We start from the raw sequence: 27,258 nt of genomic DNA, 5'->3' as shown, positions 1-27,258 counted from the left end.
ACAGAAAATTTATATATCATAATATCCTGATTTATAATGTCAGTTTGTAATTTGCGCAAATGACAAATTTTATATAAAAAATCAATAATTTGTTTAAAAGTTAAGTTTTGGCTATCAAACTTAGCCAAATGGTATGTAATTTATCTTTGTAGATAAAGTTTGACGCCAATATTGTAAACAAACAATCGAGAACGGTTCATATAATTGATAACAGATTAGAGATATTTATTACATGATTAAAAGTTTGTAAAATGGTAGCGAATCTCAACTGGGAATATACTTCACCTCCATCTGGGGAGGGGGTGTATATATATATATATATATATATATATATATATATATACACACACACACATATATACACACACACACACACACACACACACACACTCTAACAGTACCTGTCTGATAAACTACTGAAAGAGTGCAAAAGATCTTTGCTATCTCCGGCATGGCAAAGCTCTTTTTCATTCTTTCAATAAAAACTAGTAAGTGGCGTTTGCAGTATACCAGAACTTGCGCTCTTTAAAAATCTTCCCACCTCGGCCATTAAGAGAACAAGAACTGTTCAAGCTACTCTCGCGTAATTATCCGTATTTATCGCAGTTTCCCTTAAAACACATCTGATTTTTATCTGCTGTTCCACAATTATAAATTCCAGAAACAAAAACTCTTCGATAAATGGACTTATTATTTCTACCATTATGATGTACACATTTTATATTTTAAATAATCTCGTTTAAAACTTATATGCAACAGTTACTCATTTTATTCTCTGATGATTAACACATGTTTGGCATTTGCAATGGAGGGAGTCATTATCATGGAGTATCACCGTTCAGTCAAACTGATAACGTCTATAGATTAGCTTACATAACATCACGGGGAAGAAAAAGGTCACACTATAGATAGCATTCAGTATTAATATACAAAACAGAACAATGAACAGAAAGCAAAAAAAAAATAATAATAATAAATATTTTTTTACAATAAATTAATGCAAATGATAACTGTCCTACAGGGCTAGAAGCTTTGAAGAAATGGGATTCTGACAAGGATTATCAGAGTTCACAACAACACTAGGATTTGACAATTTTTGGCACAAACATTTTTTTTTTATTATAATTAATAGCCATATAGTGCAAGGAAGTCCTCGTGCTGCACTAGCAAAAAAAAAAAAATAAAATAAATAAACAAATAAATATATTCTGTATTACCCTGAGAGAGAGAGAGAAGTAGTAGAAAGGAATCGCCAAGAAAGAAGATATCCAGCTGGGAACCCTAGGTGTGCCAAGCCCATACTCACCAAATGCGAAAATCAGAAATATTGCAACGATCGCGTCGATAAGGCCAAAAGAAACAGAAGTAATCATAAAGATTGGACAATTTCAACCTGAATATTTACTAAAATATTCATTTAGCAATAAATTTATCAAAGCACTGAAAGCCAGAAAAATACTCAATCATATTCGAACGAATTAAAAACAAAATATCAGATATTCATGGAGAGGGTTTTAATTTTACGGATGCATTTATATATGTATATAATCTTTATTGTATACAAACGTGCTATATACAATAGACCCTTCACAGCAGCAATGCCAGGGGTTTTACATTTATCCCATTCGATTGAGTGTAATTAGGAGTAATTTATTAATTATAGGATCTCAACTGACCAGTAAGGTCAGCTGTCTAGGAGTGATCATATAGAAATTTCAAACTGCACTCGCTAGCACACACAAAAAAAGAAAACATTTCAATTCAATCTAGTAGGGCCACAACCCTTTTCCCGAATTACTGAGAAATATTTTGATGGAAGCAGCCAAACTCTTTCAGACAAGTAGAATCCTGCCATTATGTGCATCTGTATTGCCCAAATTAACTTTTTCAACATATCCCAACATTCTCAAAATGATTCAGATCTGGAGAATTATGCAGAAAGGGTAGACGTTAGAAATATTGGGATTCCTCAAATCACCTACATATACATTTTTTTGTGCGGTGGATAACAGCGTTGTCATCTTGAAAGAATCCTCATAAAAATAAAGCATTACAGGTTCATATAGCAAGCTTTTGTGGTGCTCGAATTGCTCCAATTACGCTGCCCGGATATCAAGGAAGAAATGGCGAATCTCCTTAGTCATGCTTCTGCGAAGTAATCAGTGAAATTATGGAGTTTTTCTTGGATTCAGAGGATCCTCACAGGGTCTGAATTGTGGGGATTGGGAAGCCAATTGTCAATTCTTAAGGCGGGAACAAACATTGAGCAATGTTTTAATTTCAGATTTATGAAAATTGAAACTTCACAATATATATATATATATATATATATATATATATATATATATATATATATATATATAGCATGCCACTAGATGTCTGAAGACGTCCGTAAGGATCTGCAGCCAAGCTGACGGTTTGTGTATCCATACGCCGCCTCACTTCCCGTTTCAAGTGTTTAATCGGCTTGGAGTCAGAAGAATTTGGAGTCCAGCCAAGATGTATGATGCACTGCGTTCCTTGAACTACTCGTGCACTGCACGGGCCCGATGACAAAGTTATGAAGAGCCAAATAGCCCCGAAACGGCCGCTGGGTGGCGATATCCATTGAGAGTAGTTAACAATAGTCTTCTCTACTGGAGAAGACTTACTTATTCGAAGTATAAGAAACAGGCAACTCGTTATGAAAGCATTCACAATATGAGATGTAAATAAACTTATGCGTATAATCAACTTCGATTGATTTACTACGTACAGATTTGATGCACTGCACTAACTTGGGTCGAATATGTAGCTTTTATTACAAAAATTTTAAAAAAAAAATTGCTTTCGACATAACATTTGTAATCAATGAAGCAAACTCAGCCCTCGCAATTAACTGAAAATAGTATTTTTGATTTTTTCCCCTTGTTTAATTTTGATGTAGATCTGTCCATTAGTCATACCAATAATTACCGTCCGTAATGATCAATAACTGGGTTATTGATGCTACTATACCAGAATTATGTTGCAAAAAAGAAGTCGGCTTATTGTGAATAAACAGGTAAAAAATGCTTTTTATTCACACTCGTTTATAAGTTGTGTAATTGCTAGCTTTTTGAATTTATATTGAAAAGCTGGAAATCATGGACATTTCTAAGCAAGAGGAAAACAGGCTGTTTCTGGGTTAAGACAGGAGGCGTTTTGCAAAAAGCAGGAGTACTTCCCAAGTAACAGGAGGAAAGTTTTTTCGGAAAAGGATTTTTAAAGGCCACATAGCACTAGAAATCAAATTTAACCAGGAAAAAAAAATAAATACACATTTCATATTAAAATACAGCCTATTTACTAGTACAGTAGGCTTCGAAACATTAGCTTAGCTAACATTTTTCTGTCTGTGGACTTCATTATTCTGTTAAACATCAAATAATTCTAAATGCTTCAATGAAGATACTGTTGAAGACTTGGCCCTCTTCAGAAATGTGGAGAATGTTTTTTTTTTTTTTTTTTCATAGCAATGGCCCTGGTATCAGGAGCATTTCCAAAGTTTAACCAGAAAGATCTGAACTCAGCTTTTCTAACCTGATGAATATTCTTTCACGCTCGACACTGCTATGAAGAATTGTTAAAATATCAAGCATGAACTGGGATAATTTGCTATTTTTTAAACTTACTTTCGATGCGAGAAAACTGAACGTGACCAAAACTGAAGCTTAAGTCTTGCAATGCCTTATACCACTCGACTAATCTCTTCCCCTGCCGAATTTCGATTATCAAAAATCCGTAATCGATTACGTTCATTATCAATACTTTTAAGTACAGTACTTAAGGGGAAATCGAAGTCTGGATAAACGGAACCGAAAATTGCGATTGCCCGATTTACTGAGGTTACCTATCAACGCTACCCCCAATGGAGGGAGACTCGCTAATCCTCCTCGTCAAGGATGTCTGGATTCGCCACGCCACAACTATGTGTGGGGAATATTCATACTGTTAGGTTCCACACATCCTTAAAAATTCATAATTTAGTAACCTAAAACATTGCAGCAATTCTTGATTGTACAAGTTGCTTCGTTGCTGTTCATAGGAAGAATTCTGTCAACGCAGAAATAATCGAATAGGAGGCGCCACTCATCAATAATCGGGTTAGCCAGGTAGGTAAAGTGCCTCCCTGGCAACCCAAAGGTCGCGGGTTCGATTCCCGCCTCTGGCTTGGATCACCGTAAAACGCAAAAAACTTTGGGAGGTACAATATGGCCATAGAAGCTGATGCGCCAACAACTACCAAAAAAAATAATAATAATCGGGCGGCCGTAGTTTGAACTTCTAGAGTGCAGAAGGAGTTTTCAGCCAATGCATATTTTCTAAGTAAAAATAATAAAAAAAAAAAAAAAAACCTCTAGCGCACCCCGCTTTTTTTTTTATGGTCCTAGCCACTGAAATTCCAGGAAGGTGGTAGGACCTGCCAGAGTACTTATTTAAAAATACTGGTGTACCTGGCTTGCCTCCACGGGGCTAAGTGTGGGCAACGTTGGGCCTCAGTTCAGCGGCTAAATGGCCAGATGAACAACGGTACACGACACTACATCCAACAATATCCATACACTTAAATCTCTGGCCTTTACAGTGTTCTGTAACACCAGACAATGTAGACAACACGGAGATGGGGGAAACCCCTGGTGCCGTTAGACCCTAAACACACATTACACTTTTACTCCGGGACCAAATAAAAATTCTTCAAATTAATGGGCAGAGATCTCGTGCCGCGGCGGCACGAGATCTCTCGATTAGGAAGGCTGCTGATGATCTGGGGTTTGATATTGTATGCTTGCAAGAACCATATTACTCTTCTCAGGTGGGGGTTCAGCGTATACAATTACAGGATATCCAATATCGGCAAGGATTATTGCCTCAAGTGATGATCGACCTAAGGCCGCCATAATTATCTTTAACAGTGAACTAGTAATAACCACTATCTCAAGTGAATGTTCTGCTACCACAGTTTGTATCCTGGTTTCCTCCAGGGACCAGTCGTTTTCTCTGGTTTCCCAGTATTTTCCTCCCTCGGAAGATATTCAGCCAGCCTTACAGACTTAGCAGCTTTTCAGCTAACAACTTACTAATTACAGCTGATCTCAAACGCTAAGTTGAGATCAGCTGTAATTAGTCGCTGTTTCAACGCTACACTTTGGAACAGCGGCTTTTCTGATGCTCGAGGCGAGCAGTTGGTTGATCTGATCTTGGGTCATAATCTGTAAATAACTTACCTAATAAATCATATACATTCTAGACGACATATAGTGAATCTAATATAGATGCTACTTTAACCTCCATTAATCTGGTGGATAGGGTGCAAGATTGGGACGTCAATCCGTATCTAATTAATGGTGACCATCGAGCAATCACCTTCACGGTTTTACCGGAGGATAGACAAGTAGATACAATAAGGATTTAAGGCGTTTTCAGATGGACAGGGTGAACTGGACCAAGTTTCGTGAATATCTGAATACAATTTTTAATGGAGATGACAAAGTAACCATTAACTCCTTAACAGCAAAAAGAATAGGTTTTTCTGGTTTAATATTATTTTGTATCCGGCGATGGCCTACTCGACGAAAAGAAAACACACAGGAAGAACTTCTGTCTCATGGTGGTCTTCAGCACTAGCTGAATTGAGACAAACTCAACAAGCACACCAAAGGAATATGCATCTATCTTACGCAGACACTCAGGCTTTGAAAAATGATTAGAGAGACTTGAGGAAGAGGTACCATAAAGCAATTGCTGATAGCAGGCAAAAATTGTTGGCAACGTCTGGTGTAGGAAACAGGAAATGCTGACCCTTGGGGTATAATCTATAAGCTTTCATGAAATAAATTTTTGTGGGCTGAAATTTACAATAATGTAAATAATGAGAGAATCAAGAAACTTCCGACTGGGAATTTACAGTCGAGGGACAGTGAGTAGCCTCTTTCCGGAAGACTTTCCGTATACGGACAACCCTGATCAAGCAGAAATTAGACGCATTAATCGGGAATATAAGGGGACAACTGAAATTGCCATTTTTAACATGCTTGAGCTAGGAGCTGCAGTAGCTAAATTGAACCATAAAATGTCCTGGCATTGACCTCATTGATAATCAAGTGATAATAATGAAATTATAGTAATCTTATAATACAGTGATAAATCTGACTAAAAAATGAATAGCAAGTGCTTAAAAAGCGGTACTCACCTTATATAAATCTGCAATAAATTTATTGGTAGATGGTGACTAAATTTAGGTTGGAAGCTGCATTAAAAAGAACTAAGGCAGAATTCGGGTGAAAATATTTTAAACAGATTTTAAAATGAGCAATGAGCGCAAGGAAGTAGAAGTGCAGATCTCCAATCCTTGGTTGTCATAAAGAGATTAAAGGACGCATATGAAAAAAAGAAGACCGGTGATGCTAATAGTCGTTACGAGGGACTTTCGTTGAATAAAGCGTCATCAGTTGGCAAATGGGAGAGAAGTGAGCGCGTGTTGTATTTAAAGTTTATCTATACTCTCGTGATGCTCTTTTTGACACATGGGAACTTTAGCCGCGAGAGGTTGAAGGGAAGTTTAGCGTTAATAATATTGACATCGGACTGGTGTCGGTACCATTCGATGGTGAGGGCTTCATATTAAAGAATTCTGTAGCTCGATCTAAGTTTAATAATGGTGATGGCAGAGTCAACAAGGGGGGGGCGTGGTTGTGGGTTTCAGCGTGGATTATTAACTCAGTGCAGGATTGACTTGTTCTGAAACTGTTGAAGTGGTAGTATGCGCGGGTATTGGAAGTTGTGGAGGTACCGAATTTTGTGGTAGTGCTACCGATGTAACAGTGATTGAAAAATGAATCAAGTTATTGAAAAAAAATTATGAATTCTTCCCTGAGACTTCATTAAACTTATTAAATCACTCAGCGAATCACTAGCAAACTGCAGGACATGGCTGACTACCTCAATACCTTCAACCTCCAAATCAACCGCCTAAAATCGGCACAAATAACTTATTCTCTAAAGGGCAGCCCAACAACGTTGGAGCCTGTGCTTAACGGCTCCTCAGTTCCAAGTGTTCAAACACACAAAGACCTGAGGATCGTTTTCGACTCTAAACTATCTTTCAACGATTACATAAACCTCATACAGTCGAGACTGAATTCACTACGCTGGGTCGCCAAACAACAGCTGCTCCACACCACCGACCCACAACTGGTAAAAAGATACATCGTATCAATCCTTTACCCGACAATACTGTATGCTTCAGAGATATGGGCCTCGGCCACCGAATCCAACATTAAAAGAATATTCTCTGCCGAATTCTGGCTTCTAAAATGGGCCAACAGCAAACTCCACCTTCCCCCAGCTCTCAGATCAACACAGTTAGCAGAAGCTCTTCAACTACGCAGGCTCCGGTCCTACACCGGAGAAAGAAGGCTGCTGTTCACCATCAAGATGGCCACCGGTAAAATTACAGAGCCAAACTTCTGGGATCACTGCTCTTGGCGCATTCCTCCCCCTTATCTCCGGTCTTCAGCACAACTGCTAGCAAACCGTAACCGGCTAGTACTAACCGACAGATTCCTGCCAAAGCAAATGCTGCCCTCACTGCAAGCCATCGACGGGGACCTCCAAGAAGTGGTCAATAATAAAAAATACAGGAAGGGTATCCTCGTCGAACTGAAAATGTAAAACTGTGCTTTGTTAATAATCTGATGTAACTTATATTTTTCTCATGTATCTTTTGTAAATATGTTTTGTAAACCCCTAGCACCACCATGCCGTGACGGGACTAATTGTATGTCTATCATTGCTGCAATTAAAGATTATTCTATTCTATTAATAAATGCTTGCTAGAGGGGCTTTTCCCTCTTGAATGGAAGCTTGCGCTCTTAAAAATCTTGTATAAACCGGGAAAGTCAAAAACAAACCCCAGAACATACAGGCCAATCTCAGCAAATTACTTGAAAGGATGATTGCTCCAAGGATTTTAAAATTATTTACAGAACATAAACTCTCCTTTGATTGCCAGTTTGGATTAAAAAAAGGACAATCCACTGAGGATGCAATCTCAACCTTGCTGACAACCATTCAGTAGGCAAACAGCAAATATGTTCTTGCTGTACGATACTGATATCACCAGAAACACGAAGATTGGATTTCCACTCCACCACTGACAATGCACTTGTGCTCTGGTCCTATTTAGCACAGGGTTCTCGAATTTTTAATTAAGAATTTACGGAGAAACAAAGCAAAAAATAAATAAATAGTTTTCTTTGAAATGCATTGAATTACAAAATGGGTTTATATGCTATTTTGTGGCTGAAGAGCATGGGAGGGGGGGTGGGGTGAAGTCGTCACACCAAAGATTAAATTTAAAAAAAAAAATCTACAGCTTCTAACAAAATTTAGTGTTTTTGGAGCGTTTGCATTCCATGTCTGAATGAATACTAAAGTATTGTGCTGTTTTAGTAAAAGCCATGTCAATGAATAGAAATTGTACGACAGTTATACAAGAATAACTTGGGTTTATACTCCAGGACGACCACACGGTCAGACGATATCACCAGAAACACCAGATGCATCGAGTTCACAAGATGCATAGAATACGAGAAACAACGCCGTATTTAGCAGTCAAGAGCTTGAATCCCGGTCACTCAAAGCATGTGACCTTGTGAATCCTTTCGCCTGACTTCTCGGTTAGGGTGGCCATTAAGTCGCAAGCATAACAAGAAAAATACTACCAACATTTCAAGTGAATGCACATTATATAATTTACATATCTTGTAGTATAATATAAATTACAGGTCATCATAATTTTGAAGCAAGATGATTTTTGAACAATGGAGATGCAGGCACATTTGAAAAATAATGTCCACAAACATGTTTGGTATTTTGAGTGGCACAGCTACATCATGTGCCACAATGGAGTGGATGTGTGGACTAAACACATTTACAGTCCTGCGAAGATGCTTATATCAGTAGCATACCAAAAACAATGACCCAGGTCCTGTTCAAACAAATCCACGATACAGTAATGAATGAGAGATGATCATCATCCGAAAACTTTCAGACCACGAGGTGTTTATGGGACAGTTTAATCCCTCTTGATTGAACAATCAGCTATTTAAACTCTGAGAAAACGGGCCCACGTACTGATCAGAAACGAATGAGAATAAGTTCAAAGGAAGAATGCCGTTTTTTCCTTGTTTTTGAACTTCGGTTCTGAGAAAAAAAAAAAAAAAAAAAAAACCGAAAAGAATGGAAGCATCGTGGAATTTTCCTCCGAAGTTTCGTGTTTCACCTATTATTATGGAAGTTTAATCCAAAAATTGCGTGTTTAAAGAGAAGGTGGGAGAGAGGAGGCTAACTGGTGTTCTCTGAACACCATGAGCAGGTGTCACATTGCAATGGCTGCTATTCATCCGATCTGGCTCAGTGACATTTATTTCTTCGACTGAAGCATCACATGAGTAGACAGGAACTTCACAGTAACGGTGATTCGATTCGTGCTCAAATTGAATGGATTAAAGGAGGTTTTTTTTTTTTTTTTTTTTTTTTGTTGGAAGGGATAAAATTGCACAACGAGGGAAAAGCGCATCGAATTAAGAGGGGGATAATATTGAGAAATAAACACTGCTCATCAGCTGGTTTTTATACTGGGACTAGAACTTTTAAACCACCTCTTGTATTGTGTATTTTAAAAGTGTCCGTTGATAGGATAAAAGCAACCGAGGATGTGGGATAATTGGTCCTTTTGCAGTGCCTACGCCATCTGAGAAATAAAATGGAAATTTTAGTTAATTTACGGATATTAATTAGGAAGGCGCGCTCCCTAATTGTCCTCCGACTGATTTGGAAACGGTCCAAGTGATGCAACACATTTCGTCGAAATGTATACGTGATTATCGCCACACTGCGCTGTCAAATATCTGAATTACTCCAGGAAGTTAAGATAGCAAACTGGACTTCAACTTCACTGAATAGCGAGATACAAAACGGAGATAGAAAAGATCCCTTCGTCCCACAATAATCCCACTTCGAAACTAAACATGAAACACACTAAGTGTGATATACACACTGCAACTCCTCCTCAATTTTACATGGTTGTTGTTGTTTCCTTTATTCCCTCCCCTTTCCCCGGCCGGTTTCGCATTCCGCTACGTCGGTTTTCAGTAATACTGTGCTTCATATTGCCAAATATCGAAAAACTTGGAAGTGGTGTTTAAAGGGCCCCAGCTTCCATCCCCCATTTTAAAACCTCAGGAAGTCCACGAACAACTAGTTTCTGCACGTGGATTTCCTTTTGTCTGACACACAAACGAATAATCTGCTTCTGAATACGGTCCCCTCTTTCGCCCCCTGCCCGCCTCTTGTCGATCACTCATTTATACAGCAACGGAAACGAAACTGAAATGTTGGCCAGGTTCGGACAATGACGGAAGGGTATTTAATTTCTTGGGGTGTTTGGTAGTCGCAGCCCAGCAAGTGTTTCTTCAGTTCGGTGTTAAACTCGCGCAACAGGCGCCGCACTTTCGCCACCACAATTACAAACAACAATGTCGCGACAGACTCTAAGAACAAACTCTTACCTTTCCCAGGAATTTCCCCTTCAGGTAAGTCGTTTTCGTTTTGGGGTCGGCAATATACTCGGGGATTTCGACGACGTTCTTGCCAGGCGACTTCTCAGTCTTTCCTGACGTCGTACAGTTCACTTTACTGTCCGCCGTTGCGAAAAGCCGCCCGTCACTGGCTAGGTTGGCTGGTGGTAGCATGACTCTGCGTTCATTCAGTGTATTCCTGTAAACTGAACTTCGGGGAAACGAGGCGGGGGTGGGAATGAACAAAGAAAAGGCCGGGGAAAGTTTTCTACCGAAAGGTTCAATACACTTCGGACCACTTGCAGAATTTCCGCGAGACAAACACAAATAAAAATGTCGTTTTCGATCGGCGTGTACTTTCGCTTCTTCGTTCTTCACTCTGTTTCAACAACTGGAAAAAGTACGATTAAGTTCGCTAACTTCAACGATCCCACTCGCGAACGGACCACGGGTGAGAACGCCAGGATGCGTATTACCTGGAACTGCCATCCGAAAGTTGTTGCCACTTTCTCACTTCAACAGCGAGCACATTTGACGCTCTCTCTCTCGGGGAGTCCCTCCTACTTCGGCGTAACCGGATGTTGCCGTCAGTGTAGAGCGTGTTCACTTAGTCCGAAGGGAGGGAAAGTTTCAGCGCATGTCTAATGGCAAGTGTGTTACTAGTCGTATCTCGTGCCGCGAGTTCTTCGAAAGCAGTGAAAGAACAAACCGCGCAGACTTTGGAACAGCAGACAATGATCGGACAGAAAATCCAACGTGGTCAGACTGTAAGCAGAAAGGACTGCGGAAAGATTTCAAGCAAACAGAGGGGGGGGGGGGGGGAGGTGGACATGTACAGCGCTAGAGATTCAACCCTGGACAACCAGAGGCTAGGAGAGTGTTACTCCCTGGCCTCTTTGGTCGTGAAAAGCTGGCACAACAGCACTTGTTCATTCATTTTTTCTCTTGTTGTACAATAAAGAATATTTATCTAACTATAAAATGAGGTAATCACGGTTTATGATGAATTAATCCACGTCGATCAGACGTGGAGGATAAGCAACAGGCATTTTAGCAAAGGAAAAGTATTTAAAAGTGCTTCTAGAAGTGTGAAAAAATTAAAGTCCAGAGAACGTTCAGTATACGGGACAAAATGGCTGACACATCTCAGTGATAAGTTTTATTAAGCGGACGGAGCGGTTATAACAATTCATGATTTATAACAAAATAAGCCAACTCATCGACATGAAAATTTGTTACAAAGATTTCTTAAATATTCTAAGTGAGCCTTGAAATTTTGAAGTGGATCAGAGATCCTGTTCCAAATTGTGATATTTGTGTAGGGGAAACTGGAGATGGAATGCTATGAATTCAGAATCGAACTTAGAACCATTACAGGGGCCAACAGAATATATGTTGCACATTTTTCTTGTCGATGGATGCGAAAACATACTTTCATTTATTCCTATTTTTAAAGGGGAAGAGGCAACGAGGGCTGTGAAACCGTAACTGGACTTTAAATTTTCCCAAAGACCAACAATAGAACGTACGTTGAAAATTTGGACTCGGTCCAACCTTTCGTTTTACAGTAATACGCGAAATATACTTTCATTTATATGAATAGATTTCTGCGGTTCGGAGGAGATTGCAGGCGAATCTCTGATTGATCTCAAAAGATTTCTTTCAAGGGACCAACGAAATATACGCCGAATATGTGATATCGATTGTACTTTTCCTTATCGAGCAATGCCAAATATCCGATAACATTCATCCATTACAAGTTAGGTAATATAAGCAGCGCGCTACATTTGAGACGCATTCTATTTTTTTTTTTTTTTAATCAATTTTTTTTTTCTGTGATTAACTGAAGTGAAAAGTAAATCTAGTTATCTTCTTATCAATTAATTATTTCTAAGGTATTAACTTTATTAGAACACTTAATAAAACTGTACTTCTACGTGCTCGAAACAGTCATTTACTTTAATTATAGCTGTACGTGGGGCATTTGAAAAGTTGTTGAGTATGCAGGGTTTATTCGAACAGTCTGATACATATTATTTTTCAATTCCAGTCCCCCTTTGGAGTCAATACACTTTTTCCATCGATGATGTAATGATTGATTCCAGCTGCGAAGAAATTTGGGCCTCCAAGAATGCATCCATTGCAGCAATGATGGAAAATTTATGCCAGCCAGCCAGGTATTTTTTCAAATTAGGAAATGGGTAAGTCAGATGGTGCTAGATCTGGTGAATTGGTGGATGACTCAAGAGTTCAAAGTCGCATTCATGCAGTACAGCCATGACAGACTTGTGAACAGGCAAAGAACGCCTGTTCTATATTTTTATTTTTTATTTATTTATTATTTATTTTTTTATGAAAACCCCAAACACGAGAGGAATTAGAACCTATAGTACTTAGAACCGCGTTTGGGTTGGAGGTTGAGAAGATGAAAGAAGGTATTTGTTGATATTAGACTTGAACTTCTGTAGACTGTAATTTTCAGAAAATACGTATGAAGGAAGGTTGTTCCAGAAAATGGCAGTTGAATGAATAAACGAGGAAGATGAAAAGTTGGTTCTGTGAGTTTCAAGTTGGACAGTAAATGGATGTTGGCTGGTAGCGGAACGTGTTCGGACTGTTTTGAAAGAAAGAGAGAAGGAATTATAGAAGCCAATTCAGAAGAACAGTGCCCATGAAAGTATCTGTAGAAGAGGCATGCAGCAGAAACAGTACTTCTATGAGACAGCGAGTGAAGAGACTCTGTTAGAGAGCAGTCATTAATTAACCTAACTGCCCTCTCTGAATGGAATCTAGAAGAATGAGACAGGTTTTGGGGGAAACAGTGTTCCATGGTAGGGCGGATTTGTACACAGTGAACAGCTGATTGGAAGAAAAGTAACTCCGAGAGCGAAAGAGAAAACCAAGTTTTTTAGATGCAGAGGAAGCAATATTTGTAATGTGCTTGTGCCAAGTAAGATTAAAATGGTATATCTCTTTTGGGTAATCCCCAAAAGAGATATATCATTTTGCCTAGAAATCGGAGTGTCACCAAAGATAAGCATAGGAGCAGAAGAATCTTTTTTTGCAAGATATAAGACAAGGCTGAGTTGTAGAAGGATGAAATCAACTAAGTTGTCTTTGCCCCACTGGAGAATTACCTGGAGATCGGCATTTAAGAAATTGGTAGCGGATATTCGAGAAGTTGAAGTTGATTGAGCAGGGCAAGGTTTCTCAAACTGGAAGGTGGAATGCAATGTGCTATCATCGGCAAAGCTAAGGATAGGATTTCCAGTCAATGGAAGAAGGTCATTAATATACAAGAGAAAAAGAGTGGGGGGAAAGAACTGAACCTTGGGGGACACCAGCATTAGTGGAGAAATTAGAAGACAGAGAGCCATCTACTATCATCCTCAGTGAGCGATCAGAGAGAAAGCTGGATAACCAATTACTAAAAACGTTGGCAATCCATAACATGGAAGCTTGTTTAGAAGTTATGCCAAACACGATCGAAAGACTTTGAGATGTGAAGAGCAACTGCTTGTGTTTCATCAAACTTTTCCATTGAATTTTTCCATAAATAAGTAACATAAGCAAGAATATCACCAGTGGATCGATACTGACGGAATCCATACTGGCGATTGTTGATCAGACGGAAGGTTTCTAGATAGTTTAAGAGTTGGCGGTTAATTGATTTCTCCATTACTTTATGAAAGAGTGGAAGTAATTGCAATGGAACATTAATTGCATAGGAGGGATTTGTAACTCTTTTTAGGAACTGGCTGGATATGAGAAAATTTCCAAGCAGAAGGAAAAACACCTTTGGAATAAGTCTCAATATAATTCTTAATATTGAATATATTTAGCACATTTATTGGAAAACCAAGGTTTAGGACGAGATTTTAAAGTGGAGTGTGGAATAAAGGATTCCATTCATACAAGAATAATTTCACTGACACGATCTGAGCAAACATTGACATCAGAAGTTTTGAAACAGTAGTCCGACCAAAGTAAAGAAGAAAAGAAATCTCGCAGGTCGGGAGTAGCCAGGAGATAAAGGCTCCGTTGAAAAAGAGACAATCACAAAGTTGTGATCTGAGGAGCCTAAAGGACCACTCTCTTCAACCGTGTACTTAGAATGGTTGTTTGTGAGAAAAAGATCAAGCGTGTTGGCTGTACGGTTAGAATTGTCCGGTATTCTTGTACGTAAATGAACAATCTGTTCAAGGTCATTAGTAATTGCAAAAGCCTCAGCATCTCGACCAGCTGGGTCGGTGTGACTAGAAAACGGAAGCCAGCTGGAGTTGTGAACATTAAAATTACCTCACTGTTAGGAAAGTTGGGCTGGAGAAAGTCAAGTTGCAAAGAGAGGAAGTCAAAGAGCTCAAGTGATTAGTGGAGTTGGGAGAACGGTAGAGACAACTGATGAATTTGACAGAATGATGTAGAAAGATTTTAAGCCAGAGAATATCGAAAAGAGTAGATTACCAAGTCTCTGACAGGTAATATCAGGACGGACATATGCACAAGTACCACCTTTGAGGCGAAAGGAATCATACAGCAAATAATTTGGACATCTGAGATGAGCAGTAGTTGAATCAACTGATAACTGAGATTCTGTCAGAAAAAGTACATGAGGTTTGGCAGACTGCAAGTGGAAATGTATATCGTTGAGAATAGAGACCCCGTATATTTGGGAAATAAACTAGGAAGTGTTTCCTAGTTCATTTCACATATGAAACAAGACTCGCTTGCTGAATTTTCCTCGGAGCTTGTCTTTGATATTTTCATGCAATATGATCGCGTATTATGATCCTGTGATTATCTGGCTTGTTGAAGGTAGTCCACTAGCATCCCAAAAAACTGATGTCACCACTTTGCCAGCAGAAAGAATCGATTTGGGCTTTCTTTGGAGTGGGAAAAGAAGTGTTTTTCCAATTCTGAACTGCTCCTTTGTCTCTGGCTTAAAGTGATGCACCCACATCTCATCCATAGTCACAAACCTTGGAATGAAATTTGTTGGATCTGCTTGAAAATAATGCAGATGTTCACTTGACTTGACTGTTGTGCGAATCAAACACGAACAAAAAAAAAAAAAAAAAAAAAAAGCAGATCTAAAACGAACTCTTTTGCGTTTTTGATCTGCTGTCAATAACATCGGGACCTCATCGTGCTTATACCTTTTTTGATAACGAAAACCTCTATTATTATATGATATATATATCATATAATGTGTGTGTATTATACTGTATATTATATCACCTAATAATACTCATATAATATTTATTACCCTTCTCTCATATACTTTTAAGTAGCATTTCTTTATATATATATATATAAATAAATTAGAATAAGAATTAAAAAAATAATAATAAATAAAAAAATAATAATAATAATGCCAGCAGCACGGCAAAACAGAAGAGCGAAAATAATCAAAATTAAACATAATGATCAAACCAACAAGGAGGGAAGAGAGGAGTAACAAGAGTAAAAATATTGCAGCAGAAACGCTCCAAGATAATTTAGAACATCTAAATGTAAAGATAATAAAATAATAATCCATTAAATTTCGAATGCCAATCAAATAGAAATTTCACGGCGCCCCTCTGACGGGCACCAGGTCCAAATTTATGTGAAATATCACCAACAGTGATGTAAACCACTACAATAAAATAAAACAAAAATAGACTGACCATTATGCCCCATCTCAACAGAGGACCACAAGGCCAATAATGGTCAGGGAATCGCTGCATTTCGTGTATATAATCTGGTTATGTGGACATGTGTTTATGTAAGGGGCGGCTCCTAGAACGTCAGTTCAACTCCACCTCGTATCTCTGTGAAGAACAGTATCACTACAAATGGGCCAGATATGTGTGCGTGACCGAGGTTTGTGTGTATTCTGCCACTTGGCTACCCAGAAGCATCAGTCACCTGGACAGATGATTCTGGGTACTCGTCCACACCACGGGAAGGTGGGCCAGTTCCAGTAGATGGGACACCTATGGTCTCAGAGTATGAGACAACAAAAAAAAAAAATTCCTTCTCTGGGGCCCACTCCAGAGGAAAAAAAATAATAATAAATAAAATATAAAAAATAAATAAATATATATATATATTGGTTTCTAGCATATATACACAATCATACATACATATATATACCAAAAAGCGAAAGGGGAAAAAACCGAAGGGGGAAGAGAGAGAGAGAGAGAGAGAGATAACGAAAAGAGTAGATCTTCCAGTTGTGCAACCATTAAGAACGGCAGCTTAAAAACACTTCGGTGCCTCCAGCCAGATGGATTTGATCAACCTCGTATCACTGGAATCATACTTTTCCTTAGTTCAAACGCTTCTTTAGCAAATACCTGGAACATCTGAAACTTACTGCAGTCTCTTAAAAATATAGCTTCTTCTCCTGGAGCTATACTCTCAAGAATTTCAAGTATCGCTGTCCTGGCATTGTCATATATTCGACAATCATATAGTATGTGCTGCCAGCCTTCCCTGGCGCCGCAAAAACAAAGGGCCGTGTTATTTAGTCCTAATGCATATAATTTCTCATTCATTGACCCGTGCCCTGTTAACAAAAATGACAACTGTAAACCAGGTGTAAACCAAATTGCGAACTTTTTTATCATTCAGAAACGTCACGTTCGGGATAAACATGTTGGTCACTCTTCCATTAGGTATGGTATCCCATCTTGTCTGCCATAAATTGATTATTTCATTCATACATCTTTTCTTTTCGCCTCTACAGTCAGAGCGAATATTGATCTCTATACCAAAAATTTCTGCAGGGATTTCCCTCTTAATACGGTAGCAAAAACCCCGATACAACAAATGTAGATCCAAGGGTACCGCTCCGGCTAACAATCTGGTTAAGATTACTTTTTGTCAGTGGTGTGGCTTTGCATTGGAGTGCTCGTATCTGTTCTATTTTTAATTTTCGCTGCATCAGGACCACCGCTATTCAAGTCCTCTGCATTGGCGGTTCGATCTGGGGATCGGGTGGCGGACTGATCTTTCGTTCGACTCGCCTTTGCGGCGATTTGTCTAGCGATCGAAATGCAGCGATTCCCTGACATTATTGGCCTTGTGGTCCTCTGTTGAGATGGGGCGTAATTGATCGTTATGTTTAATTTTGACTATTTTCGCTCTTCTGTCTTGCCATGCTGCTGGCATTATTTTATTTATTTTATTTTTTTTAAATTCTTATTCTAATTTATTTTTATTGCTAAATTTCAAGCATCATGTAGAAGAATATGCTTTTTGCTGCCTCTGATATTTGCTTTACCTTTTTATTTTATTATTTTTATTATGAAAGATTCAGTTTCCAACTATTTCAAACGTTATTCAAATATATGTATAATTAATATATATATATATATTGGAATTATGTCAAATGACATTTAGATTTAAATATTCAATGGCGTATATATATATATATATATATATATATATATATATATATATATATATATATATATATATATATATATAAATGCTATATATATATTCACACGTTCCACGTTCACCAGTCTTACATTACAATATATACGAAGTGCGCGGACTGTCTAAAGCTGAGAATACAGTATTAAAAAGTATATTTAATCTAGGAATTTGTTATTGTTTTTTTTCATATAAATTGTATGGAAAAAGAAATAATTATTGCTGGATTTATATTGGTCCGGTTTTAATGAAATTTGGGATGACCGACATTAGTATGAATTTTGCTTATGAATCATATATAAATTTTCATGAAAATCTCCCCACTAGGAATCGAGTTGTTACATGCGGACGGAAGGACAGACAGATAGAAGGACATTGTGAACACAATACGCGCTTATATATGCTAACGCGCCTAAAAAGAGGTGTCGCAGGAGAAAAGATGTAAAGAAATGCCAAAAATATCTAAGTTGCAGAGATGCCGACAAAACGTCCCCTGAAAAGAAAACATGTAATATTCTTTTTCGAGATAAGCGCACGCGTCAATCCAATGTTCTAAGAATTTTAAAACGGACATAGACAGAAGTCTTCCATGCCTGTCTTCATTCTCCACTGTCTTCTCTGTGTCATTTTCTTAATTAATACTAAATGCTCATTAATAAAATGTATACAATAAAAAAAATAATAAATAAAATATCATTTTATTGGATTTAATCAGATAAAAGCCAACAATATTAAGGGAAAGTTGCTATTACAATGGAGAAAAGGATGGTTGAGTGGGAGAAGACAGAGAGTGGTTATCAATGGACACTGCTCTTCGTGGACTAATGTTATTGGTGGAGACCCTCAAAGTTCAGTGTTGAGCCCATTGTTGTTTTCGGTATTTACCAATGATATTGATGAAGGTATATCAGGCTTAATGTCGAAGTTTGCAGAACGATACGAAGGTTGACAGGGTTGTTAATGACAGCAATGATAGTACGCTACTGCAACAGCATCTGGAAAAGTTGGGCAGATAGGCTGAGAGGTGGCAACTGAAGTTTAACATTGACAAATGTAAAGTACTGCATATGGGTAGCAGTAACCCCAGATTAACGTATCAACTGGGTGGTACTACACTCGGGGTAGTGGAGAATGAAAAGGACCTGGTGGTAATTGTGCAGTCAGATATGAAGTTTTCTGAGCAGTGCAGACAAGGTGCAAGAGTAGCTCATGGTATCTTGTCAATATACAGGAATTTGACTGATATACGGGAATTTTTCTAGCAGGGATAAGCGGGTGATTGTCCCCTTGTATAAGGCAATGGTCAGGCCACACCTTGAGTAGGGGGGTGATTGTCCCCTTGTATAAGATGTAGAGCTGCTGGATCGAGTACAGAAAAGGGCAACGAGATTGGTGAGTGGAACAAAGAGTTGGTGTCACCAAGAAACCAAGAAAGGACAAATTGCAGCTTCTGGAGACTACGTATCTGCGAGGTGATCTAACTGAGGTGTATAAGGCCTTGAATGGCTTGAGCAAGCCCAATGCTAATGGAATTCTTCCTCTTGCCCAGATTAATCGCCTGACGGGACATAAATTCAAATTGAGGAAAGAAAACTGTAGAATAGACGTGCGGAAATTCGCCTTTAGCCAGCGGGTGGTTGATAGTTGGAACAAACTTCCATCTTTTGTAGTGGAGGTCGAAAACTTAAATAAGTTAAAGGCAGAACTAGACAAACATTTGGAGTGAATGGATGGGTGAAATGTTTTTTTTTTTTTTTTTTTTTTATGGCTGATGCTATATAAGCTTGCTTTCTTGCATCGTATGCCTCTCCTAATGTCAACATACAACTCATTTCCTGATTCGGTAAAACAAGGCAGAGAGACTTATCCATGTCAGGTTCTGTTGATACAATTAAGAGATGCTTCTGCCCCGCATTGTAAAGATTTTTTTAAATCTATAAGCTTGGTAAATATAAAATGTGTACAGATATATGTCCATTGTGCAGTAGTTTCAAAATGTCAATGTGGTAGTTTCAAAATGTTAACGCGGTAGTTTCAAAATGGCAAAACTATTCTAGTTTTGGTTTCCTACTCGCATTCTCTGTTTCAGGTAACACCGTGGAGGCTTCATTCTTCACTTGTTCTTGCTTCAGCAACTCCAAGAATCGAAATACAGTAGTTCGGTTCATGTAGTTTTTTTTTTTAATGTTTTCTATTGTTTTCGTATTGGTTACACAATGACCTTAAGGCGCCTCCGTAGCCAGGTGGGAAGGAGCAGCAGTGCGTAGCACACGCTTCTTGATTAGACCGGGGTTCGAGCCCGTCACCACCAAATACGAAGGATGCGGAAAGGTCAGGGAATGACCACCGCATTTCCCGGAGCAATATGGCCTTAGTTGCTAATGCTCCTAAAAACCAAATAACAAACAAACAAACAATGGCCTCAAAAAAGGAATGATATCGTAAGAAATCAATAATTGAAAATAGTAAACAGTATATTGAGGGATTGCAATATTAGCAGCATCGATTAATAGCAAGTAATGATTGTTTATAGCAAACTAACACAGAAGAATCTTAAAATTCTAAAGAATAAATGGAAATAAATATTTTGAAAAGAAAACAATTTTTACAGAATGAATGCTTCCTGGATGATGAGAACACAAAAACTTCACTAAAATTAAGTAAGAAAATATGAATGTTAAAAACCACAGATAAAATTTCGATTGAAATCATATATTAAAGATCTAAAAAGTATAAAAATAATATTAGAAATAGTTAAAAATAATATTTTAGAGGCAACATGAAATTACGAAAGTTTAAGAAATTTAAAAGATTTTGTTGCCCACGGAGGAAACAGTGCATCACTGTCGTTTCTATTATATGGTTGTGGAAAGTATCTTCTTTGGTGAATCGCCGTGTAACCATAAAACAGAAACTTTTCATATCGTACAGTTAAGTCGGAAACATGAAAGAAACAGCTTTCGTAGGTGCATTATCGTAGTTCACTATAATTTCTTTCACTTGAAAAGACTTTCCTTTTGTTCAACTTCCTGAATTCGGTGCAGCAGAATGTAAACTTCCTGAAGCTAAGTAGGAAGGGAATAGATCATGAGAGGAAAAATTTGTGCCACATAGTATCGTGTAATAAGCGTGGTACAATTCTGAATGTCCCATCCATCATTATCTTTTCACAGGTGTATAAATTCTGAAAGTTGTTTACAGCTCCGAAAACCCACATATAAAAAATGCGAGAGCATAACAGCAAGATGACAACATGGTTGCAATATTCATTAAAGTGGAATAAGGAGAGCGGAACTAAAATTAAATTACCATTCTACATGATTTAATAATGATCTTCGGTATACTTGAAATATGAAGAGTGAAGTATATGTTGTTTCATGTAAAAAGTTTAGGGAAGTATTAACCGATATACAACTTAATTTGCCAGTACTCGGTGGTTAATATGTTTTTTCACGAGAAGCTGCCGCCGACACACCTATGATCTTTTTCAACATATAACCATATTCTCTACTTACGTGTATCAACCACAACTCTCATATCACATTACATTCACTCACACATTTGTCATTTCTCATTCATCATCATGCAACTAGACAGGACAGGACATAGGTGTTACCTAAATATGGACAACTGCCATGACAATCACTTTTTATGTATAATATTAATCACAAGCATTTATTCAGTCACCGCATAGTTTACACAGATGACTTGGCATTCATACACATTTGTACAACTTAATCTGCAAAAGGGAAATATATATACAGTATTTGAATAATGTTTGAAATAGTTTAAAACTGAATCTCTCATAATAAAAAATAAAAAGCTAACGCAAACATCAGAGGCAGCAAAAAGCATATTCCTTCACATGATGCTTGAAATATATAAAAAAAAAATATATATATATAAAAATTTGTATATATATATATAATGTATATATATATAGTGATATTTAGAATGTGTAAAGGAGAAGGTTGCTACTATCGAATCTACGGAATACAAAAGAAGTGAACAAGATAAAAATCAAGAATTAAAAGAAAAGAAATTAATTAAAACAAAACAAATATAGGGAACTAAAAGAAATGAATAAGAAAGATTTACACTGAGTGGACATTCTCATCATTCTCACGTAGTTATCCAACTCAGTATAGTAACCTGAATTTTTTTTTTTTTTTTTTATGTAAACCCCAAACACGAGAGGTATTAGAACCTATAGTACTTAGTACTGTGCTTGGGTTGGAGGTTGAGAAGACGAAAGAAGATATTTGTTCACATTGGACTTCTGTAGACTGTAATTTTCAGGAATACGTATGAAGGAAGGTTGTTCCATAAAACGGCAGTTCAATGAATAAACGAGGAAGATGAAAAGTTGGTTCTGTGAGTTTGAAGTTGGACCGTAAATGGATGTTGGCTGGTGGCGGCACGTGTTCGGACTGTTTTGAAAGAGAGAGCGGGAATTATAGAAGCCAATTCAGAAGAACAGTGCCCATGGAAGTATCTGTAGAAGAGGCATGCAGCAGAAACAGTGCGTCTATGAGACAGCGAGTGGAGAGACTCTGTTAAAGATGAGTCATTAATTAACCTAACTGCCCTTTTCTGAATGGAATCAAGAAGCCTGAGAGAGGTTTTGGGGGCACCACCCCAGATGTGGGAAAAATATTCCATGGCAGGGCGGATTTGCGATTTATACAGAGTGAGCAGCTATTTGGAAGAAAAGTAACGCCGAGAGCGAAAGAGAAAACCAAGTTTTTTAGATGCAGAGAAAGCGATCGACACTGACGAAATCCATACTGGCGATCTTTGATCAGACGGAAGGTTTCTAGGTACTTTAAGAGTTGGCGGTTAATTGATTTCTCCATTACTTTAGAAAGAGTAGAAGTAATTGCAATAGGACGATAATTGTATGGGAGGGATTTGTCACCCTTTTTAGGAACTGGCTGGATATGAGCAAATTTCAAGCAGAACGAAAAACACCGTTGGAATAAGAAAGTGAAAAAAGGCGGCAAAGAATAGGAGTACACGTTTTGAGAACAAGTGGAGAAATATCATCGGGACTTTGGAGCTTTCTTAGCATCAAGATTCGTCAAAATCCTTCTGACATCCTTTTGACGGAAGACCACAGGAGGCATTGAATGGAGCGTGTTGGGAATGGTGGGAGGTGTTTTACCAAGATCATTAATACATGAGTTGGAAGAAAAATGGGATGCTAGCAGGTCAGCTTTATCCTTGGCTGAAGTGACAACAGAACCATCTGGTTTGGACAGAGGTGGGAGCAGAGATGGGCAAAAGTTGTGGCCAATAGCTTTGGCAGAATGCTCGGCTACCATTAGGGCAAGAAGCAAGTTTTCTACTCTTAGCCTGTTCAAACTGAATTGGACGGCACACACACTTTTTTTTTTTTTTTTTTCATTTGTTGCATAGGCACTTACCATATACACTTAGTGCCATAAAATAAAATAAGATATCATATTGCCGTATAACTCATAATTTCAATGTCTTAGGTCATCCATGATCTATATGCTCTACATATAATTATTAGCATACCTTATTCGGCCCTATTTTTGCTGCTAAATTCAAATTCATTTCACAGCACGCGTTCCTGAGCATACAGACCATGTCGGAAACAGAGGCCTACATATTGTGCTCTTTCACATAATTTCGATGGATGACCTCCGACGAAGACATGGAAATTATGAGCAATATGGTACCTTATTTTATTTTATATTATTTTAGTTGCTTTCACTGTATTCCATTTTATTTCATTTTATGTTATTTTATATTACCTCATTTCTTATTAATTTTTTTTTAGTTCCCTGTATTTGTTTTGTTACCTAATTTCTTTTAATTCTTGATTTTTATCTTATTAACTTCTCGTGTATACCGTAGAGTTGATCCTAGCAACCTTCTTCTATACACTTTTTATATATCACTATGTATACATTATGGTCGTAGAGTTCGTTTGCCTAAGCAGTGTCCCTGCTGCATAATATTAAATATATTCCTTTTTCTTTTTCACTGCACTCTTTTTCTATTCCTTATTTACTTACAGTTATACATATATATATATATATATATATTTTTTTTTTTTTTAATTAATTTATTTTTTTTTAATATACATATATATATATATTAAACCAATTTACACTGAGTGGACATTCTCATGCACTCACCATTCTCACATAGTTATCCAACTCAGTATAGTAATCTGAATTGGACGGCACACTTTTTTTTTTGTTGCAGATTAAATGGCACATTTCTTACCCAGTGCAAATAGACCTACTCATATTGACATATAATGTACATTAATCATATTACAACATATTCAACATACATACATTCATCCACTTACACTTATACCCATATGTAATATAAATTTTTTTACTCATTTTTTTAAATCGTATATACATACAATGGGCAACAATAACGTTTATTTATTCTTACATTCATTTTCACTCATTTGGACATTCACTCACACTCTGGAATGGAGAAACGCATTGGGAAGGAAAAGTTATCATTATACATCAGGCACTTCTGCTAGTTCAAGCTCTAACCTACGTCCGGCAACGCGGACGTGAGCGAGAGCTCTGTACAAGCATATGCACTTCCATATACACTTAGTGCCATTCACACAATTATGTAAGCACATATCGTGATAGAAGTTATTTTTTATACATCAGCATGCGTTCCCAGTACAAGCCCTCCATCATGGTCCGTAACTCGGACGAGAGAGAGAGCTCCAAACCCAGTTATTCATACAGCCCAAAGCCTGTAGCCAAGTTAAATGGAACTATTTAACTATTTCTACTTACACTCATGCAATTATAGATTGTCTATACATACAATTATTCATAAAAAAATTTGCCCATAGGTTCACTGGAACGAACTTAGCAGTATTATACACTGATATACCCAAAATACATATATACATTAACACCTTTAAACTAACTTACGCATTGACATACTTATGCTCATAAGATTAAACCCATGCATCCAATGAAGTATGCACATTTATAATCACTAAAGCAGATAGACAAAGATATCCCTTTTAACGTATAGCCGAATTAACTGCATCTTCTGTACAGCAACCCTGTTTAAAGCCATATTGCTTTACTAACTGTAGGACTGCATTGAGAGAATGCTTCTGTAATCTGGGTAATACACCGAAGAGCTAAAACATTATGACCAGTGAGTCGTTATGCAAATTGAAGCAACTGCAGGTGAACTACGGCGCGGGTGGGGACACGGTATAAAAAACACCTGATACTGAGCTCCATTAATCAGTGTTACTGTTGTTCTTCAGATGGGAAAGTCAGCAGACTTAAGCGAGTTTTACAAAGGCCAAATTATAATGGCCAGTTGACTGGGTCAGAGCATATCCGAAACGGCACGACTGGTGGGATGCTCACGATCAGCCATGGTTAGTACCTACAAAAAGTGGTCCGAGGAGTGAAAACCAACGAACCGCCGGCAAAGTGTTAGATGACCACTGCCCATCGATGTTTGAGGTGAGCGAAGGTTCTCCCGGATGGTATGTGGCAACAGAAGGGTGACTGTGGCGCAACTCGCCGGTAATTGGAATTCAGGTGACGGGAGTAAGTGTCACAACACATAGTACATCAAACCCTGCTGAAAATGGGGCTGCATAGCCATTGGCCGCTCCAATTGCCCATGTCAACCATGGTTCACCGGTGACAGCACTTACAATGGGCACGCGAGTATCGAAACTGGACCTTGAGTGATTGTAAAAAGGTCGTCTGGTCTGATGAATCACGTTTCCAGTTGCACCATGTGGACGGCCGGTTATGTGTGCGTCATTTACCTGGGGAAATGATGGTGCCTTGATGCACCATGGGACGAAACCAAGCCGGTGGTGGTGGTGGCGGCAGTGTCATGTTTTGGGCGATGTTCTGCTGGGATACCCTGGGTCCAGTATTCCATGTGCATGAGCACTCTGATGTCTACCACCTACCTAAACATCGGGCTTTCTTCTAGTGCTGCCCCGCTACACTACGCGATCACTTTTTTCTTTTTTTTTTTTAGGTTCTAGCCACTGAAATCTCAGGAAATTAGGTGGCAGGACCTGCCAGAGTAAATCTTAAACTTCTAGGTACCTGGTCTGCCTCCACGGGGCGAAAGTAGGGCAACGTCGGGCGTCAGCAGAGGTCTGGCGACTAAATGGCCAGAAGAACAATGGTACATGACACCGCACACTTCAAGATCCATACACTTTTAAATCTCTGGCTTTTACAGTGATCTGTATCACCACACAATATAAACAACGCGAAGATGGGGGAAACCCCTGGTGCCGTCTGACCCTAAATATACTTTACACTTTACTTTACCTAAACATCGAGTCTGAGAGAGTAGCACAGTGGTATCATCACCATCCTCCCCACACCAGGTGGAAAAGGTCTGGGTTCGAATCCCGTCGATGACGAGGAACTTAAATGGGTTTTTTCACTCCGTGGCTGAGTTAGTCGGTCTCAGGAATAGACAGCAAGGTTTTTTCTTCAGAAACTGGGGTTTTTCATCCAGCAAACAGACAAATCACCATAGAACCTTTTTTATGTTTATCCTCAACAATTTCTCCTCCATTTTCCTCTCAGTTATTACAATATCATCTAGCTCACAGCCAGAGTTTACTTCACCTCTGGCATTCCCCTTCCTGAATAACTCATGTGTGAATGTAGATGCAAAATACTAGTTTAGTTTGTTAGCCACCTGAGTAGGATCCTCAACTGTTGAACCATCAATATCCAGTGGACCAATCTGATTCATCCCTTTCCTTCTAGAGTTTACATAGGTAAAGAACTCTTTTCTGTTTTTCTTTGCATCCTTTGCCAAGGACTTCTCATAATCTGCCTTTGCCTGCCTAACCTCCTTTGTGACTTGGTTACAGACTAGCTTATATCTATAATAGGCTTCCATGTCACCCATTTATTTATATGTATCCCATGCATTTTTCTTCTCTGCCATATGTCTCATTAGTTTATCTGACATCCATTTAGGCCTAAACTTTGAATAATATTTCTCAGTTAGTATGTAAAACTTCCAAGATAAATTCTTTGAATGCTTCCCATTTTGAATTTGCTGTTGGTAACGTCATCAGTTGGTCCCACTGCATAGAAGTTAAATACTGTCTCAGGCCATCATAGTCGCCTTTACGAAAGCAAAAACCCTTTACCCCTGATGGTAGTTACCTCTTTGAGTAAATCCCACTTCTGCACACTGTGAT

At 38.2% G+C, this 27,258-nt stretch overlaps 1 protein-coding gene across 1 annotated transcript in view; it reads right to left on the bottom strand.

Annotated features, from left to right (window-relative positions):
- The window catches only part of LOC150081166 (serine/threonine-protein kinase PLK2-like), a 316,839-nt gene extending 305,797 nt beyond the window's left edge, over positions 1–11,042 (bottom strand). The window contains exon 1 of the mRNA XM_090380951.1: positions 10,593–11,042. Within this exon, the coding sequence (XP_090237077.1) occupies positions 10,593–10,775 (183 nt within the window). The 5' untranslated portion in view covers positions 10,776–11,042. The remainder of the gene's footprint in view (positions 1–10,592) is intronic.
- Positions 11,043–27,258: the final 16,216 nt, after the last annotated feature.

This window comes from Mastigoproctus giganteus, chromosome 9 (genome assembly GCF_048544385.1).
Source record: "Mastigoproctus giganteus isolate SK-2022 chromosome 9, ASM4854438v1, whole genome shotgun sequence".
In the NCBI taxonomy this organism is placed as follows: Eukaryota; Metazoa; Arthropoda; class Arachnida; order Uropygi; family Thelyphonidae; genus Mastigoproctus; species Mastigoproctus giganteus.
This window is presented reverse-complemented; position numbering and strand designations above follow the sequence as displayed.